Below are 20456 nucleotides of genomic sequence, written 5' to 3'. Positions count from 1 at the left end.
CCTTTACTCTGGGGATGGCACCAGATGTCACACACAGGTCACCATTGGGTCCTTTACTCTGGAGGTAGCACCGGATGTCACACACAGGTCACCATTGAGTCCTGCACTCTGCGGATGGCACCGGATGGCACACACAGGTCACCATCGAGTCCTTTACCCTGAGGACGGCACAGGAAGTCACACACGGGTCACCATTGAGTCCTTTACTCTGGGGATGGCACCAGATGTCACACACAGGTCACCATTGGGTCCTTTACTCTGAAGGTGGTACTGGATGTCAAATACAGGTCACCATCGAGTCCTGCACTCTGGGGACCCCACCGGATGTCCCACACAGGTCACCATTGAGTCCTTTACTTTTGGGGCAGCACCGGATGTCACACACAGGTCACCTTCAAGTCCTTTACTCTGGGGATGGCACCCGATGTCGCACATAGGTCACAAACAAGTCCCTTACTCTGGGGACGGCACCGGATGTCACACACAGGTCACCGTTGAGTCCTTTACTCTGGGGACGGCACCGGATGTCACACACAGGTCACTATCAAGTCCCTTGCTGTGGGGACAGCACCGGATGTCGCACACAGGTCACCATCGAGTCCTTTACTCTGGTGATGGCACCGGATGTCACACACAGATAACCATTGCTCTGGGAACAGAAACAGATGTCACACACAGGTCAGTCCTTTACTTTAGGGACGGCAACGGATGCCACACACAGATCACAAACAAGTCCTTAACTCTGGGGATGGCAGCAGATGTCACACAGAGGTCACCATTGAGTCCTTCACTCTGGGGACAGCATTTTATGTCGAACACAGGTCACCATTGAGTCCTTTACTCTGGGGGTGGCACCGGATGTCACACACAGGTCACCATCAAGTTGTTTACTCTGTGGACAGCACCGGACATCGCACACAGGTCACTATCGAGTCGTTTACTCTGGGGACGGCACCAAATGTCGCACACAGCTCACTATTGAATTGTTTACTCTGGGGACGGCTTTAGATGGCACACCCAGGTCACCATTGAGTCATTTACTCTGGGGGAGACACCAGATGCTTTTATTGAGTTGGGTTTTTATTTAAACTTCTTCAATAAAGAATATACCCACCTGCTTGTATGTGGACATTATCTAAACATGCGATAAGACATTAGTAGATAAAACTGTTGCGTTAAATACATATTTCTCTTCTTCAGTTTAGTGACACTGTCAGGAAAACCTCTCTTGAAGGAACCCCCAAGAAGATGGCAAGGAGATGTGTCAGAAATGATCGACTTGATGGCCTCCCGGATGAGACTGTGGTACCCTTGAAGCTGCGACAAGAAAGCAGAGCCCAGGTACTGGCCTTGAAGATGCCCTGTAGACCAGGAACTCAAGGGCAGGTGCACTGCATTTATCTGCCTGGAAAGAAAGGCCTAGATGGGATTGCCTATCTTGGAGAATCTGACAAGCCAAGCTTTTTATGAGCCAATTAGGGGGTACTAATGATCTACCAAGTTCAATAAAGCAGGGCTCGTTTCACAACACCCCCACTGATAGATATGATAGTGTTGACCTACTTAAGAGAAGGGTGCAACCTGTGGGTGTTGTAAAGATAGAATTTAAAATACCCCCTACTCGTGCCCTCCGTGCCCATTGGCAACACCTAGAGCTGTTCTAACCATGCATCAGCCTATGATTGTGTGCATTAGCCAGATCCCGGATCCACTCAACCTACGCCAGTATCCACGAAGCAAGACCTGCAGCCTTGGCCAGAAAGCTCTGCTCACACAATATGGCCGTTTGCCATACTGTGTGGCGTGCCCCACTGTGCCAAGCCCAAAAGGGCACTGCCTGCAATGTTGGACGACAAACGCTAGATAGAGTGTGTGGCCTGTGATCACCCACCACCCCCTGGGAGCACCCTGTGCCTTGGCCTCTGTTCATTCACCTCCTGGGAGCACACTGTGCCTTGGCCTCTGTTCATTCACCCCCTGGACCACACTGTGCCTTGGCCTCTGTTCATTCACCTCCTGGGAGCACACTGTGCCTTGGCCTCTGTTCATTCACCCCCTGGAGCACACTGTGCCTTGGCCTCTGTTCATTTACCCCCTGGAGCACACTGTGCCTTGGCCTCTGTTCATTCACCCCCAGGGAGCACACTGTGCCTTGGCCTCTGTTCATTCACCCCTTGGGAGCACACTGTGCCTTGCCCTCTGTTCATTCACCCCCTGGGAGCACAGTGTGCCTTGGCCTCTGTTCATTCACCCCTTGGGAGCACACTGTGCCTTGGCCTCTGTTCATTCACCCCCTGGGAGCACATTGTGCCTTGGCTTCTGTTTAGTCTCCCCCTGGGAGCACAGTGTGCCTTGGCCTCTCTTCATTCACCCCTTGGGAGCACACTGTGCCTTGGCCTCTGTCCATTCACCCCTTGGGAGCACACTGTGCCTTGGCCTCTGTTCATTCACCCCCTGGGAGCACAGTGTGCCTTGGCCTCTGTTCATTCACCCCTTGGGAGCACACTGTGCCTTGGCCTCTGTTCATTCACCCCCTGGGAGCACATTGTGCGTTGGCTTCTGTTCATTCACCCCCTGGGAGCACAGTGGGCCTTGGCCTCTGTTCATTCACCCTTTGGGAGCACACTGTGCCTTGGCCTCTGTTCATTCACCCCCTGGGAGCACATCGTGCCTTGGCTTCTGTTCAGTCTCCCCATGGGAGCACAGTGTGCCTTGGCCTCTCTTCATTCACCCCTTGGGAGCACACTGTGCCTTGGCCTCTGTTCATTCACCCCCTAGGAGCACACTGTGCCTTGGCCTCTGTTCATTCACCCCCTGGGAGCACACTGTGCTAGGGCCTCTGTTCATTCACCCCCAAGGAGCACACTGTGCCTTGGCCTCTGTTCATTCACCTCCTGGGAGCACACTGTGCCTTGGCCTCTGTTCATTCACCCCCTGGGAGCACACTGTGCCTTGACCTCTGTTCATTCACCCCCTGGGAGCACACTGTGCCTTGGCCTCTGTTCATTCACCCCCAGGGAGCACACTGTGCCTTGGCCTCTGTTCATTCACCCCTTGGGAGCACACTGTGCCTTGGCCTCTGTTCATTCACCCCCTGGGAGCACATTGTGCCTTGGCCTCTGTTCATTCACCCCCTGGGAGCACAGTTTGCCTTGGCCTCTGTTCATTCACCCCCAGGTAGCACACTGTGCATTGGCCTCTGTTCATTCACCCCTTGGGAGCACACTGTGCCTTGGCCTCTGTTCATTCACCCCCTGGGAGCACATTGTGCCTTGGCTTCTGTTCAGTCTCCCCCTGGGAGCACACTGTGCCTTGGCCTCTGTTCATTCACTCCCTGGGAGCACACTGTGCCAGGGCCTCTGTTCATTCACCCCCTGGGAGCACACTGTGCCTTGGCCTCTGTTCATTCACCCCCTGGGAGCACACTGTGCCTTGGCCTCTGTTCATTGTAAATGTAAATGTGCAGGAATTTATATAGCGCAAATCACCAAGCGGTCTCTAAGCGCTCACCCCCTGGGAGCACACTGTGCCAGGGCCTCTGTTCATTCACCCCCTGGAGCACACTGTGCCTTGGCCTCTGTTCATTCACCCCTTGGGAGCACACTGTGCCTTGCCCTCTGTTCATTCACCCCCTGGGAGCACAGTGTGCCTTGGCCTCTGTTCATTCACCCCTTGGGAGCACACTGTGCCTTGGCCTCTGTTCATTCACCCCCTGGGAGCACATTGTGCCTTGGCTTCTGTTTAGTCTCCCCCTGGGAGCACAGTGTGCCTTGGCCTCTCTTCATTCACCCCTTGGGAGCACACTGTGCCTTGGCCTCTGTCCATTCACCCCTTGGGAGCACACTGTGCCTTGGCCTCTGTTCATTCACCCCCTGGGAGCACAGTGTGCCTTGGCCTCTGTTCATTCACCCCTTGGGAGCACACTGTGCCTTGGCCTCTGTTCATTCACCCCCTGGGAGCACATTGTGCCTTGGCTTCTGTTCAGTCTCCCCCTGGGAGCACAGTGTGCCTTGGCCTCTCTTCATTCACCCCTTGGGAGCACACTGTGCCTTGGCCTCTCTTCATTCACCCCTTGGGAGCACACTGTGCCTTGGCCTCTGTTCATTCACCCCCTGGGAGCACACTGTGCCAGGGCCTCTGTTCATTCACCCCCTGGGAGCACAGTGGGCCTTGGCCTCTGTTCATTCACCCTTTGGGAGCACACTGTGCCTTGGCCTCTGTTCATTCACCCCCTGGGAGCACATCGTGCCTTGGCTTCTGTTCAGTCTCCCCCTGGGAGCACAGTGTGCCTTGGCCTCTCTTCATTCACCCCTTGGGAGCACACTGTGCCTTGGCCTCTGTTCATTCACCCCCTAGGAGCACACTGTGCCTTGGCCTCTGTTCATTCACCCCCTGGGAGCACACTGTGCTAGGGCCTCTGTTCATTCACCCCCAAGGAGCACACTGTGCCTTGGCCTCTGTTCATTCACCTCCTGGGAGCACACTGTGCCTTGGCCTCTGTTCATTCACCCCCTGGGAGCACACTGTGCCTTGACCTCTGTTCATTCACCCCCTGGGAGCACACTGTGCCTTGGCCTCTGTTCATTCACCCCCAGGGAGCACACTGTGCCTTGGCCTCTGTTCATTCACCCCTTGGGAGCACACTGTGCCTTGGCCTCTGTTCATTCACCCCCTGGGAGCACATTGTGCCTTGGCCTCTGTTCATTCACCCCCTGGGAGCACAGTTTGCCTTGGCCTCTGTTCATTCACCCCCAGGGAGCACACTGTGCCTTGGCCTCTGTTCATTCACCCCTTGGGAGCACACTGTGCCTTGGCCTCTGTTCATTCACCCCCTGGGAGCACATTGTGCCAGGGCCTCTGTTCATTCACCCCCTGGGAGCACACTGTGCCTTGGCCTCTGTTCATTCACCCCCTGGGAGCACACTGTGCCTTGGCCTCTGTTCATTGTAAATGTAAATGTGCAGGAATTTATATAGCGCAAATCACCAAGCGGTCTCTAAGCGCTCACCCCCTGGGAGCACACTGTGCCAGGGCCTCTGTTCATTCACCCCCTGGGAGCACACTGTGCCTTGGCCTCTGTTCATTCACCCCCTGGGAGCACACTGTGCCTTGGCCTCTGTTCATTCACCCCCTGGGAGCACACTGTGCCAGGGCCTCTGTTCATTCACCCCCTGGGAGCACAGTGTGCCTTGGCCTCTGTTCATTCACCCCCTGGGAGCACACTGTGCCTTTGCCTCTGTTCATTCACCCCCTGGGAGCACACTGTGCCTTGGCCTCTGTTCATTCACCCCCTGGGAGCACACTGTGCCAGGGCCTCTGTTCATTCACCCCCTGGGAGCACACTGTGCCAGAACCTCTGTTCATTCACCCCTTGGGAGCACACTGTGCCTTGGCTTCTGTTCATTCACCCCCAGGGAGCACACTGTGCCTTGGCTTCTGTTCAGTCTCCCCCTGGGAGCACACTGTGCCTTGGCCTCTGTTCATTCACCCCCTGGGAGCACACTGTGCCTTGGCCTCTGTTCATTCACCCCCTGGGAGCACACTGTGCCAGGGCCTCTGTTCAATCACCCCCTGGGAGCACACTGTGCCAGGGCCTCTGTTCAATCACCCCCTGGGAGCACACTGTGCCTTGGCCTCTGTTCATTCACCCCTTGGGAGCACACTGTGCCTTGGCCTCTGTTCATTTACCCCCTGGGAGCACACTGTGCCTTGGCCTCTGTTCATTCACCCCCTGGGAGCACACTGTGCCTTGGCCTCTGTTCATTTACCCCCTGGGAGCACACTGTGCCTTGGCCTCTGTTCATTCACCCCCTGGGAGCACACTGTGCCTTGGCCTCTGTTCATTCACCCCCTGGGAGCACACTGTGCCTTGGCCTCTGTTCAGTCTCCTGTGCTTCAGTCCCCTTGTGCCAGTGCTCTCTTAGCAGAGCCTTCACCACAGCCAATGACTCACACAATGATGGAGCAAGCTCTCCCTTGTAGTCATTGGCTGTGGTGGTCTCCTGCAGGTGGTGGCGTTGGCTGGATGTTGGTGGTTTGGATTTCTGCCTCAGTGATGTCAGAGGGGTTGTTGGTGGTAGTGATGCATGAGTGGTGTTGGTGCTGCTGCATCAGTGTCTGCCTGTGGTGGGCTGAACCCCCAGGTGGGAGTCGGGAAGGTCGGTGGTTGCCCAGGAGCTGATGTCTCTGTGCACTGGAGTCTGCTGCGGGTTTTGGCTGCTATGGGATGAGGGAAATAGAATCAACATCTGGATCTCAAAGGTGGAAAGAAGGTTGGCACTGGATGGGGTGGAATGCGGGCGCATGTCTGTTAATTAAGAGGGCTGGTCTCAAAGGTGTGTAGGGTTTCTCTTACACTCTGTAGTACGTTTACTACTTTTGGCTAGGCACCATTTACGAGTGTAAATTAACTACAAAGTGTGACTTACATGTTTCCACCCGTTGAAACTAGTGGGTGGATCCTAATATACAAATGTTAAGGTTCGAATTGTAATCTTTCACACCGGGGCAGGTAAAGAATAGGGAAAAGGTAAAATGTTTATTAAAGTTTAAAAAACGAAACAATATTTTAAATAACTATTAATGTAATGCATTATTAACATAGTTTTGCGTTTAATACTTGATCTGTTTAAATATATGAAAAACAATTAGATTTGGAAAAATATTGTTTAAAAAATAGCTTAGGGAAAATGTATGTATTATATAGAAATTATTGAAAGTTATATATAGAATTAAGTCAGATTAATTTAATTATTTTTTACAAAAATAAACTTACATTTTTTAAATGAAACATTAAAATAATTTAAAATAAACTAATTATTCTTAATTTGTTTATATTTGGTTACATTTATATGTATTTTAAGAAGTCTAAATACATTATTATAATTTATCTTCATTATCTATGAGTCTGGTTTTTTAGTCGCGGACTCAGTCATCTCTCCGGGATAAATTTACGGTGCCAGTGGTTTGCCATGTGCCCAGTTGTTAGCTCGAGCTCATTTACTACAGTTGTGCGATCATTTTGACTGTAGGAACTTTGGAAGTGTAGTTTGTAAATCACAATGGGCTTACTCTTTTGTGGGTGTCTGCATGCTCAACTTAACCCCTCTTTGCTGCTTCCAAAACCCCTCCCACTTAGTAGTAAGTAGTCCCCATTTTCTAGTCACTCCCCAACCTTCCCACATTTACTACTAAGGGGCCGATTTCGATGCGGTCGGAAATGACTCCGTCCAACGGTCGGAGCCGTTCCGACCGCATTGAAATGTCCCGTTCGGATTCCTTTCCGACCGACCAATTATGATGTTGTCGGTTGGAAAGGAGTCCGAACGGGCTTTCCAAATGGCTTCCCAGGGATTACGTTGGCAGATTCCCACAGCCTTTCTGTGTCAGTCACAGAAACGCCGTGGGAATCTGACTTTGGGGACCCACTGCAGGGCCCCCATGGGTGCAAGGCCTCTGGATGGTGGCCTAGGTGACACCTATGATGCCCCCCCCCCTGTTGATCCCTGCACCCGGTTGCAGGCACCTTAAGATGAACTTTACCTCAGCTCTTTACAATTGTAAAGGATAGGAGTGCGACCGAACTAATTGCTGGTTTGGTCCTGCCGACAGGAGGTTTGTCGGTTCCACTTCCAGATTGATGTCCGACGGACTCAGGTCCGTACCGACATGGAAATAGGCCCCTTAATGTGGGAAAACGTAGATCTCCAGACAGAAAAGGTAGGCAAGGTCGAGGCAGAGACCTCAGCAGCACGTAAGTATGTGAGAAGCATTCTGTGGTACGTGAGTAGTACTGTTGTAATATTGTTAAATGTCCTGGAAAATGCAGATTGTGAATAGACCCCTTAGTGTTTGGTGTGGCTGGTGAACCAGTGGCCTCTTGGCACTATGTTGGACGTGGTATGAGAGTAGGGTGGTTGTGGGCATCACGGTGACAGTCGACAGAGTACCTTTCGGGTGTGTGTAGGAGCACAGATGACTGTAGGCGGCATGTATGAATTTGAGCTGGCCATAGGCTTGTTGTAAATGATGAAGTGTCAAGAAGAGGTACCAGTGAGGGTGATCCATGGGACTTTTCTGAGGGAGAGAGCTTTGACCTGTTGCTTGGGGTAGCTGGCGAGAAATGTGCCCTCTGCAACTTATGCGATACAGCCTATTTACCGAATGGCAGCCAGAATATCTGAACTTGTTGGAATCTTGTCTGCGAGAAGGGTGTGCTCTGTTCTGTTATTGTTTGTTATGTGATGTCAGCTAAGCCGGCAGTGGCTACTTCTAGCACCAATATGGCCATTGCCAAAGTTAAACAAAGGAGATGCGTCTATGGTGCCAACAGGGTCACCACAGAAGAGATTATGCCCCACAATTTCAAAGTATGTAGATAAAAAAGTGAATCTTCACCCTCAAATATAGAGAGCGAGATAAAATCAGGATAAAACAATGCCCCTCACTGCCGTACAGTTCAAAATTAATATACTTACACGTGGCCGCTTCACATCAGGTAAAGTGGAAGCGCGACTTCAATCACAGCAGCAAAGTTTACTCTGATGTATGTCTGATGCGCTGGTTGTAGAGGGTAGAAGCCGGGAGATCTGCACCTGTAGGAAGCTTGTCTGTGTGATGATCATTGCAATTGTATCCTATGTGCTGGTTATAGTGAGTGGCTGCAGTCCTGTAGGAAGTTTGTCTGTGTTATGAGGAGCAGAGGCGTATCCTATGTGCTAGTTATTATAAGTGGTTTCCAGGAAATTTGACCTGTAGGAAGCTTGTCTGTGTGACGAGGAGCAGAGATGGATCCTATGTGCTAGTTACAGTGAGTGGCTGCAGGAAATCTGGACCTGTAGGAAGCTTGTCTGTGTGATGAGTAGCCGAGATGGATCCTATATTCTGGTTATAGTGAGTGGTTTCCAGGAGATCCTGAACCTGTAGGAAACTTGTCTGTGGGATAGGTAGCAGATATGTATCATATGTGCTGGTTATAGTGAGTGGTTGCAGGAGATCTGAACCTGTAGGAAGGTTATCTGTATGATGAGGAGCAGATGTAAATCCTATGTGCTGGTTGTAGTGAGTTGCTTCCAGGAGATCTCATCTGAACCTGTAGTAAGCGTGTCTGTGTGATGAGTAGCAGAGATGTATCCTATGTGGTGGTTATAGTGAGTGGCTGCAGGAGATCTGAACCTGTAGACCTCAATGCTCTGCTTGTTGCTCTTCTGCAGGGAACAGACAATGACAGCTTCAGAGCCAGCATGAGAAGGTATTTCAAGAAGGTCCCGAGTGATGATTCCCCTGACGAGAAGGCAGTCATCTACCGCTCATCATTGGATCTTCGGAACCTGGTAAAGTCCTTTTCTATTCTGCGTTCTGGAGAGTGCAGTTACTTATGTATCGTGAACCGAAGAGTGAGAGGGGACTGCAGTGTGAAACTCTTATTATATAGTAGTATTGGCTGGAAAAAGACTTCCGATTCACAACCCTTTAATTTCTGCTGTTCAGATTTAAAAGAGTTCTCTTATAACACATCTGTTAATAAGAACCTAGAAAGCGTATTCCTTTTCAGTGTCTTGAGTTGAAGCACATTACTAATCACCCCATTTTTTGTGACGCCATAGTTTGCATGGTTGCGGAAGCTGTACCACCCTGCACATGTTTGATGTTTCCTGGTTATCTCTTCTCCACCCCAGAGGATTCAACATCCTGTACGTCCACTGGAGATGCTCCATGATTGTCCTCAGATATTCAAAAGCAAAGCCGAGGCTCTGCTGACTCAGGGTGCCCTGGAAGTGTACCTCCGCCCATAGTTGGTGTGTGTATATCCTCCCATCAGGGCTATGGTGATGCTGGAAGGCTGGGCTCTGCTGACTCGGGGGGCCCTGGAAGTGTACCTCCGCCCATAGTTGGGGTGTGTGAAGCCTCCCATCAAGGCTGTGGAGACGCTGGAAGGCTGGGCTCTGCTGACTCGGGGGGCCATGGAAGTGTACCTCCGCTCATAGTTGGGGTGTTTGTAGCCCCTCATCAAGGCTATGGAGACACTGGAAGGCTGGGCTCTGCTGACTCGGGGGGCCCTGGAAGTGTACCTCCGCTCATAGTTGGGGTGTGTGTAGCCCCTCATCAAGGCTATGGAGACACTGGAAGGCTAGGGGTAGCTGAATTAGAGGTCAGGGGCACACACCTGTATCCCAGGATGGAAGGGACTTCTTGGCATCCTCCCTTTTCGTGGCATCCTCCCTGTAATTTCCTTCAGTATTCCATGCCTAGGTTCTTCCTCCCACACCTACGGTGTGAAGTGTTGTGTACTGGGTGTGGTGTCATTCACAGGTGCTGTATGAGATCGTTTACCTAGAATGTTGTTGTTGGAGGACAGTCAAAGGGATTGAATTTCAAACTACCTTTGACAACCTGCCCAGAACTGTTAGTTTGTTGTATATATGAGTGTCGGAGGGCTGAGAGTGGCTTCGGGAGACACCAAGCCCTTGATGAATGTTTAACTGCAGGACAGTGTTCCCAATCCGGCCCGAGTTGAGAGAAGTACTAATGCAACTCGGGTAAGAAAGACGAGTGAGGTTACTCTTCATGAACCAAGTTAGGCAAACATTTTTTTTGTTGAAAGTGCTGGCAATAGCCAATTATTAAAATTTTAAAAGCACACCTAGAGGGATCAAGACCCTGAGGAAGGCCAGAGACCCAGTAGGGCTTGGATGATTGGCTGAAACATGTCGGTAGGAGCAGAAGGGGTGTTATGTTATGTTATGTTATGTTATGTTATGTTATGTTATGTTAATAGGAATTTGTAAAGCGCACGGTCACCAAAAGGTTTCATGGCGCTAATAGTTGCAAAATGTCGTGGCGGGGGAACTAAGCATAGGTTAGCGCAAACAGCCATGTTTTGAGGGCTTTTCTGAACCCCATCAAGTTTTCCTGCACTCTGATGTCCAGAGGCAGAGAATTCCAGAGAGGTAACTTCTCCAACACACCCGACATTTATTTTTAACCCTGTCAAGTGGGACCCAGAATAAAATGAGTATAAATGTTACCACTTAGGCAGTTTTACTATCTTCTTTTCTCTGCATTTTTGGGATACCTCATTTGGAGGACTATCTCCTTTTCTTTCTCTTCTTTCTCAAAAAATCAGCGCTCCACCCTGAGTGTTGGTCTACTTCAGGGTGTTTGTAGTGGCCCCATGATGAAGCATGCCACTATTTAGTGGGTGAGGGCAGTCTTTAACAAACCTGAGGGCTTGCTTTGAGACTCTGGTTTATAACTCAGTTTCACCTCTCTCTGTCCTTCTTGCCCTCATGTGAAATCTACTATCATGAAGGGGACTTTTTCCAGGTTTCCAGTTGGCTGTGTTTCACAGCACTGGGCATAGTTCCTTCTCTTTTTTTGAGTTTAGTTAGTAAATCTGCTCCCTGCCAGCCGGTTTCTGTCTGCCAAAGTGTCTCTCCTCAAACCCTTCTGGTGATGTGCGGGACACGACATCGTTAAACGACCTTCAGGCCTTCATTGAACACGTGAGGTATTGTTCAAACCTAATACAGAAAATTTGAATTTAGTGACAACAGCCTGGCCTGCAGCATTCCAAGATGATGTGCTCTGCCTCGGGCTGGACAGTGGTCGCATTTAAAAGGCTGCCCGTGCTTTTGTTGGCCCTGGTTTCTTGCCAGTACCCCCTAGGTGGGCAAAGAATGGTCCTACTCAGCCCATAATTGCACTTTGCATGGATTCATGCTGCACAGCCCATGAAGATGTCTTGCTGGAATAGAACATATCAAACTAAAATCTGCTCACAGGCCTACTGTAAGTCTGAGCAAGTGTATTAAAAAGAAAATCAGTCACCCATAAATCACAGTCCGGTGACAAAAGGCCCCCTACACCCACTGAACATGAATGCTAAAGCACATTTGTGTATAGAACACATTTATAGGTTGTTATGTGCATGACTGAAAAGGAGATCACATGGCTGAAACCAAAACCAGAAGAGGTAGAAAAATGTCAACTTCAGCGTTGAGGAAGCCACTTGAAAGTTCTTGTTTACTATTGGCAAGCACGGAAGTGAGGCTTTGTGTGTCAGAGGTGTCAATTGCAACAACAACAATGTGATGGATGGATGCTTGAATTAATCTCGACCACTGGCAATCACTCAGGCCCACATCCCAATCCATAATTTATCGCCCACTATGCCACTCCAGTTTGGACCCAGCCATATGCAAATCAGTCTTGACCCTTCTCCCATGGGAACAGTCCAGCCCGAACTGCCAGGCCAGGTCCTCCCTGGACCGGAAACAAACATCCCAGGGCCAGTTTTGGGGTATTTCCCCGATCAGCCAGCCTAGCTTGAATCCAGTGGCATAGCGAGCACGAGACCCACTCCTGGGCATACACGTCTCACATAGGGCATCAAATGTAACAACAACAGGGTGCTGGATGAATGCTTGAATTAATCTCAACCCAAACAAGAGGAGATAGAAAAATGTCAACTTTAGCTCTGAGGAAGCTACTTGAAAATCCTTGTTTGCCGTCGCCAAGCTCGTGACCGAGGCAGCTCAGCTGTGCACTCTGGCTAGCATTTACCAGTCAGAGTGAGCGGCATCAGAGCGGCAAGTCAGAAAGTTTCACAATCCCCCTCTTCGGCACAATTTTGTGCAAACCTGAGATGAAGATGATTGAAATGAGCCTGCATACGTCATGAGATGAATTTTCATCAAAGCACTTTAGGGAGTCAGACCCAGAAGCTCTGTCCGCTTCATCAACACTTTTCAATAGATTTATGGGAATTAATCATATACACATCCTGATAAATGGGTATATTAGGAACAACATAACAGAAAGTGCTAATAAGAGCTCTTTGATTCTCATTACAAATCCTCAAAATCTTTCCTTTAGCCAAGAACATTGTCACCATCTGACACAATCAAAACCATCCTTAATTTTGTGCAATTCTTTACGCAGTTAATAATGTTGTCGATTTACTCATGAATCCTCCATGAAACGTTGGTGTATACGATTAGCATCTGCACCGCCTCCACCTTTGGGAGCCACGACGAAACCGAGAGCCAGCCTCGGTTTTAAATGGTCTGCAAGAACCCTAAACCCTAGGGTTCCTAGGCCCAGGCACTTCATGCAGGGGCAGGATGCAACGCTTGCTGCCCGTACTTGAGGACTTCAGTGGCGAACTGCGACAAAGCGAGGGGGACACCAGAGAGCCGACCCTGTCGAGAAGCTTGAACCCACTCACTGGGTTGGTCAGTCTAGTTGCCTTAATTTAGTTGAAGAAGTAAATTATAATCCGATGGATTGTAATTTGCATTAATTTACAGCTGAGGCGGCATCTACGTAGGGCTTATTCAAGGGAGGGAGAATTTGCAGTTGGGTTTTAAGAGGTGTTGACCATTTTTTCCCTAGAAAACGTAGCAGTGTGAATAAAGGCACCCATGCAAAGTGCTAGCAGAACAACAGGACCTCGACAATAATTCGCTTCATACCTCTGTCCTCTGTTTAGCCTTCCTCTGTCTTATTCTTGCTTCTGAGTCATGGAGCTTAATGTAGGAGAGTAGGATGTGCTTCTTATAGTTACCCCCACTTGGTGGTGTTTCACTGTTTTTCGACTTTAGTCTGGCTTTTGCCCTGCTATTCAGGACCCCAGCTATCTGCTTCCTCTCTAAATTGATTGCATGTACTTTAGGTACACTCCAGATTGGTTACTGGGTTACTCTTGTGAGTCCCTAGTATATGGGACCTTAGGTACCAAGGGCATAGGTACCTCAGAGGCCTACCAGGGGCTGAAGCATGTTTTATGCCACCCCTTGGAAGCACTCCAAAATGGCACCACATGTCTGCTACTGCAGCCTGGGTAAGGTGGTGTAAGCACCCCTTACTAAGATATAGGTTCACTATATCTCACCATATACTGCACATAGAAACCTATCAGTCACCCCTATGGCAGGTCTTATCAGTCCCGAAGGCAGGGTGCTTGGTTTTGTGTGAGAGGGTGCCAATGCAAGATCAGCACCCCTCTGCAGCCTTCAGAATCTCTTCTTCAGGGTTGTCTGTGATGCAGCCTGACCATATACTCTTAAGTGCATTATAACCAAACGGTAAATGCTAACTTTGGACTGGCTGCACGGAAACATGTCGTGTTTGGTGTCAAACACCTTGTAATTATACCCTCACACCAGTAACTGGTGTGGGAGTATGATCCCACCCTACTAGATGGAGAGACATGACAGCACCGGTATACCCGGTTCCAGCTTAAAAGAGCCCTGGCATCACAAAATGGATGCTGCAGCCACAGACACGAGTCTGGCCTCCTGCTGCTGACCGAAACCGATCACTTGCTCCTTATCTCTTTTACCATTAACGAGTCTGTGATTGGATGAACCCGCTTCACGGAGGACACATGGGAGGCAGGATTCTTTTTCATTGATGAAGGTAGTTGTAATCATAATGCAAAAGTATTGACCTGCCAGAAGGTCCAATAAGATGAGGTTCTCTCCTTTAGAGTTGCATCCTGCGTCGAGAGTGAACCTCAAGCTCCAATCTGATGAGCAGGTGGCGTAGGTTGATATTTATCTCCATGTTTCTAAATGGTTCAAGAGCATCTTCTGGATGTCTCTGCGCACTGGTCGGGGGTCTGCTGATGGGTCGCCATTCTCCATGAGTCTCTGGGCAAGGAGGGTTGAGGTCTCTGTGCGTTGGGTCAGGATCTGCTGATAACTCTCCATTGTCTGTGAGTCTCTGGGCAAGGGGATCCATGTCTCTGTCCGCTGGTCGGGGGCTGCTGATGAGCCGCCATCGTCCAGGAGTCTCTTGGCAAGGAGGGTCGATGTCTCTGTGCACTGGTCGGGGTCTGCTGATGAGCCGCCATCGTCCTTGAGTCTCTGGGCAAGGAGGGTCGATGTCTCTGTGCACGGGTCAGGGTCTGCTGATGAGTCTCTATCGTCCATGAGTCTCTGGGCAAGGGGGGTCGATGTCTCTGTGCACTAGTCGGGGTCTGCTGATGACCCTCCATCGTCTGTGAGTCTCTTGGCAAGGAGGGTCGATGTCTCTGTGCACTGGTCAGGGTCTGCTGATGAGTATCTATTGACACAAACTCCAATCCTGTGCACACGCTATTAGATTAGTAAACATGACCCTGCTCGGCCAATTTCATGTAAAATCCTAACCATATATCACACAAATATTCTTATTGACAGAGGTTTTTATGAAATGTTTCTTGTTTCTTTTATTCAGTTCGAACGCCCAGCCAACACGTGTTTCGTTGTGGGTGATTGCCCAATCGACTTCTTCAGGGCTACAAGAAAAAGCATATGTATATGTATGTCATCAGCCGATCCACTGTGGGTTCATTGGTCAACATCAGTGAACAAAATTCACCCGGTGACTTGCACAAACTTAGCTTATAAAATATTAGTGACTTTCTTATAAGGTCAAATGACCTCTGACTAGTGCTGTCCTATCCCTTAAACCCCTATTGTTAGAGCATTTCTGTTTGTGACCATGTAGTTGAACATTATGTTGGTACATAGATTCCATGTTTTCATTATGCATTCATTTTGTTATGTCTATCTTATAGTATTCTCGTGGGAGGAATGTGCAAATATTTAGAAAAAGTATAGCTTATTTAATAAATGTACAAACTGTTATTTGTTAGGATTGAAGCATCCATCAATACCTTTAAAATATTGAAACGAGGGACACACTTGAAGCACAGCCGGGACGGAAGTAGAACCAGTGGGGAGGTGAGTGTACTGCCACCATCCCTGATCTAATTATTGTATAAAAATCTACACCTCGAAATCAAGTCAACATTAGATTTAAACGATCTTGTGTTCTGTCTCTCTCATTACAGAACCAAAGTTAACTTTCACCTTTCCTACAGGTAGGGCTCTCATGTCTTCAAGTTGCATAGGAAGCTTCTAATTAATTTATCTATGAATGTCACCACTAAATCTAAACAGTAACAAACAAATAACAGTTTGTACATTTATTGAATAAGCTATACTTTTTCTAAATATTTGCACATCTCTTCCACGAGAATACTATAATATAGACATAGCAAAATGAATGCATAATGAAAACATGGAATCTATGTACCAACATAATGTTTAACTACATGGTCACAAATAGAAATGCTCTCACAATAGAGGTTTAAGGTATAGGACAGCTTTAGTCAGAGGTCATTTGACCTTATAAGAAAGTCACTAATATTTTATAAGCTAAGTTGGTGCAAGTGACCGGGTGAATTTTGTTCACTGATGTTGACCAATGAACCCACAGTGGATCGGCTGATCCCATACATATACATATGTTTTTTCTTGTAGCCCTGAAGAAGTCGATTGGGCAATCACCCACAACGAAACACGTGTTGGCTGGGCATTCAAACTGAATAAAAGAAACAAGAAACATTTCCTAAAAACCTCTGTTAATAAGAATATATGTGTGATATATGGTTATGATTTAACATGCAATTGGCCTAACAGGGTCATGTTTACTGATCTAATAGCGTGTTAGCTTCCCTCACCTATGCACCGCACTAATATCTGTGATAATAAAACAACGCATATTAGGGAGGAGCCAATACCTCACTTAGAAAAACACCCCAGAGGCTCTATAAACAATGATGAGTCTCTATTGTCCATGAGTCTCTGGGCAAGGAGGGTCGATGTCTATGTGCACTGGTCGGGGTCTGCTGATGAGCCTCCATCGTCCGTGAGTCTCTTGGCAAGGAGGGTCGATGTCTCTGTGCACTGGTCGGGGTCTGCTGATGAGCCGCCATCGTCCTGAGTCTCTGGGCAAGGAGGGTCGATGTCTCTGTGCACTGGTCAGGGTCTGCTGATGAGTCTCTATCGTCCATGAGTCTCTGGGCAAGGAGGGTCGATGTCTATATGCACTGGTCTGGGTATGCTGATGAGCCGCCATCATCCGTCAGTCTCTGGGCAAGGAGAGTCGATGTCTCTGTGCACGGGTCGGGGTCTGCTGATGAGCCTCCATCGTCTGTGAGTCTCTTGGCAAGGAGGGTTGATGTCTCTGTGCACTTGGGGTCTGCTGATGAGCCGCCTTCGTCCTTGAGTCTCTGGGCAAGGAGGGTCGATGTCTCTGTGCACTGGTCAGGGTCTGCTGATGAGTCTCTATTGTCCATGAGTCTCTGGGCAAGGGGGGTCGATGTCTCTGTGCACTGGTTGGGGTCTGCTGATGAGCCTCCATCGTCCATGAGTCTATGGGCAAGGGGGGTCGATGTCTCTGTGCACTGGTTGGGGTCTGCTGATGAGCCTCCATCGTCCGTGAGTCTCTTGGCAAGGAGGGTTGATGTCTATGTGCACTGGTCGGGGTCTGCTGATGAGCCTCCATCGTCCGTGAGTCTCTAAGCAAGGGGAGTCGATGTCTCTGTTCACTGGTTGGGGTCTGCTGATGAATCTCCATCTTCCATCAGTCTCTGAGCAAGGAGAGTCGATGTCTCTGTGCGCTGGTCGGGGTCTGCTGATGGGTCGCCATTGTTCATGAGTCTCTGGGCAAGGAGGGCCATCAGGAAACATTTTTTGAAGGCAATGAGGATAGCCCATCTTGTTGGTGGATGCCAACTAGTAGATCATTTTATTGAAAAAGCCATTCCAAAAATGATACGTAATATGTGACCAACGATTGGACGCTATACAAATGGAGAGCCCATGCAACCAGCCAACATTATTTAAAATCTAGTGGCCAATCAAGAACCTGTTGAATTTCCTTCAATACGAATAATGTTTGCCATTTTTAGGTCTGGCGTCCGAGACATCACATGTTATGTTGTTATGTTACTAGGTATTTGTTAAGAGCGCGGCTACTCCCAGGAGTGTCCCGGCGCTGAGCACGAGACCCGTAACAAAACCAAAAAAGCTAGCTGAGAAAAGAGCCCTAGAAGATATTAAAACAGCAGTGTCTTAAGTTTGCGGCGAAAGCATAAAAGATCTTTTTCCTGGCGTAGATTGACAGGGAGTTTGTTCCATAAAGACGATACCAAAACCTGAAAGGAACGGCCGCCCTGTCGTGAAAGGTAAAACCTGGGCGTACGGAGCGAGTGAGCAGAGGAGGACCGTAGCGAACGTATAGCCACGTAGTGAAGACAGCGGGCTCTTAAATAGGGAGCACCGATGTTATGGGAGGCCTTAAAGGCAAGAACCAAAGCCTTAAAATGAATTCTTTTACGAATCGGCAGCCAATGAAGTGTTCTCAGAAGAGGAAAAGTATGTGTGCGTCGATCAGCAAGAAAAATCGCTCGAGCGGCAGCATTTTGAGCTACTTGGAGGCGGTTAAGAAGAAATTCCGGTATTCCCAGGTAAAGGACATTGACATAATCAAGTCGGGACAGGATCAGAGCCTGCACCACTGTCCTTCTATGGGATAGCGAGAGTAGAGGAAGAAAATTCCGCAACATCCTGAGCAGGGCAAAGCAAGTGCCTACCACAGACTGTACCTGGGTGCTCATAGAAAGTTTATTGTCTAGTTTAACCCCAAGATTTTTTACAGTGGTAGCCAAATTTGTGGGCGGAAGCATGTTAGATGGCCACCAGTCACGCCAATTTTCATCTGGAGGACCGCCAAAAAAGATCATTTCAGATTTATCTGAATTGCATTTCAGGTGATTGGTATTGAGCCAACTGAAAACTGCTGAAAGGCAGAGCTTGATCTTGTTACCATCTAGGACTTGATCCCTGGCATAGGTGAAAAGTAATTGAGTATCGTCTGCGTACGAGACGATTTTTGCATCGAATGATTCAGCCAACGTTGCCAGGGGTGCCACAAACACATTAAAAAGGGTAGGACTCAAGATGGAGCCCTGAGGGACTCCAACATTCATAGCATCTATGTGAGCCTCAAAAGGACATGCACTCTCTGTTGTGCGACTTATTGCATGGTTACAGTGGGGTTAGTGCCACTCTTTGCTTTCCATTGGTTGGCGTCTGGCGTCTGAGACAGCACATGCACTCTCTGTTGTGAGACGTATTGCATGGTTACAGTGGGGTTAGAGCCACTCATTGCTTGCCAATGGTTAGTTTCATTGTCACTCCCATCTGATTGTGTCGCATTAATAAGCTTGTGTGGGCTGTCATCCCTTTCCTGGAGCATGGACACATTACTATATCATTACACTGCTTCTTTTATCAGATATTATTTATTCACACTGTAAGAGTGTGCATGTGTTTTCCAGGCTAGTGTGCATCTCTTTCCCTCTCTGCTTTTTCTTGCCCGTGTGCTTCTTCCCTGCCCCCCTCTGTGATGCATTTGTCCTTGTGTGCACCGCCTGCCTGCATTTCGTTCTCTTGCCCGTGTGCTTGTTCCCCGCCCCCCTCAGTGATGCATTTGCCCGCGTGTGCACCCCCTGCCTGCATTTCATTCTCGCCTGTGTGATTCTTCCCTCTCCCAGCTCCAATTTCTCTCTCACCTTTTTTCTATTCTTTCTCACACTCCTTTTTGCTTCCCCCACCTTGGCCCTCTGTGATGTCATCAGTGATGTCATCGAACATGTCAGGAGTGAGGTAATATATGATGTCATAAGCAGTGCATGGTGGGGGCACAAGTTATAGTTAGCTCCGTAAAATATACCTTGCACATACCAGTTGTTTTTCAAGTTTAAAATGTTACAAAATTAGCGATATCTTTATCTAACTAAAAAGCCCCTTTAAACTTTAGTTTTATGAGTGAATTTCTATGTTTTTTTGTAATGTAAAGTAATATGTGATTCTCTAAGTTAATAATAATATAAATTCGGATTTTATTTTTTACACTTAATTTACAATAGTACTGTTTAAATGTGCATATATGTATTTGTGTATCTTTCTATGGTCCATCTGTACTCTTGTTGGACTCCTAAAGCCAATGGCAAGACTCCAAGGGAATTTTGAGGGCTTGACGTCCTGTTCCAAGTCCTGCGGTATTACCGCGTGATTGCCATTAAACTACAGAAGCTGTGTTTAGAATGAGTGACTCATTCAAAGTAGAACTTTCGACCCAGGTTTTGTAACTGGGTCAGATTATGACGGCCTGTTAAGTGGTTCTGGTTAAAAATGCCTTTGTTTTTAGGTCTCGCCTAGTGTTGCAGCGTGAATGCGCTGCCATCGCTTTGCGAGGCATGCAGTATATACTGTAGTGTGGAAGCTTCGTGGAAGCTCCACCCACTGTCTGCCCATTGGCTTTTGTCTTAAATGCTGCCTTCCGGTTGGTTTGAGGCTTGTTAGTCCCTCCTCATTCATCATTTGTATCCTTCCACTGCTATTGGCCCCTTTACTCCTAGCACTATTTTCTTTTAGGCCTTGTCTAGCGTTGCAGCACGCATGTGCTGCCATCGCTTTGCAAAGCATGCAGTATATACTGTGGTGTGGAAGCTTCGTGGAAGCTCCTCCCACTCTCTGCCCATTGGCTTTTGTCTTAAATGCTGCCTTCCGATTGGTTTGAGGCTTGTTAGTCCCTCCTCATTCTTCATTTGTATC

General features: G+C 48.5%; 1 protein-coding gene across 1 annotated transcript in view; it reads left to right on the top strand.

The window, feature by feature from the left end:
- Positions 1 to 20456, top strand: part of LOC146783117 (uncharacterized) — a 384584-nt gene that overhangs the window by 10907 nt on the left and 353221 nt on the right. The window contains exons 2-3 of the mRNA XM_085638236.1: positions 1201 to 1341; positions 9213 to 9332. Coding sequence (XP_085494362.1) covers positions 1201 to 1341; positions 9213 to 9332 — 261 coding nt within the window. The remainder of the gene's footprint in view (positions 1 to 1200; positions 1342 to 9212; positions 9333 to 20456) is intronic.

The sequence above is a fragment of the Triturus cristatus genome, chromosome 12 (assembly GCF_964204655.1).
Source record: "Triturus cristatus chromosome 12, aTriCri1.1, whole genome shotgun sequence".
Lineage (NCBI taxonomy): Eukaryota > Metazoa > Chordata > Amphibia > Caudata > Salamandridae > Triturus > Triturus cristatus.
The sequence above is the reverse complement of the archived record's forward strand: the minus strand, read 5'-3'. Positions and strand labels throughout refer to the sequence as shown.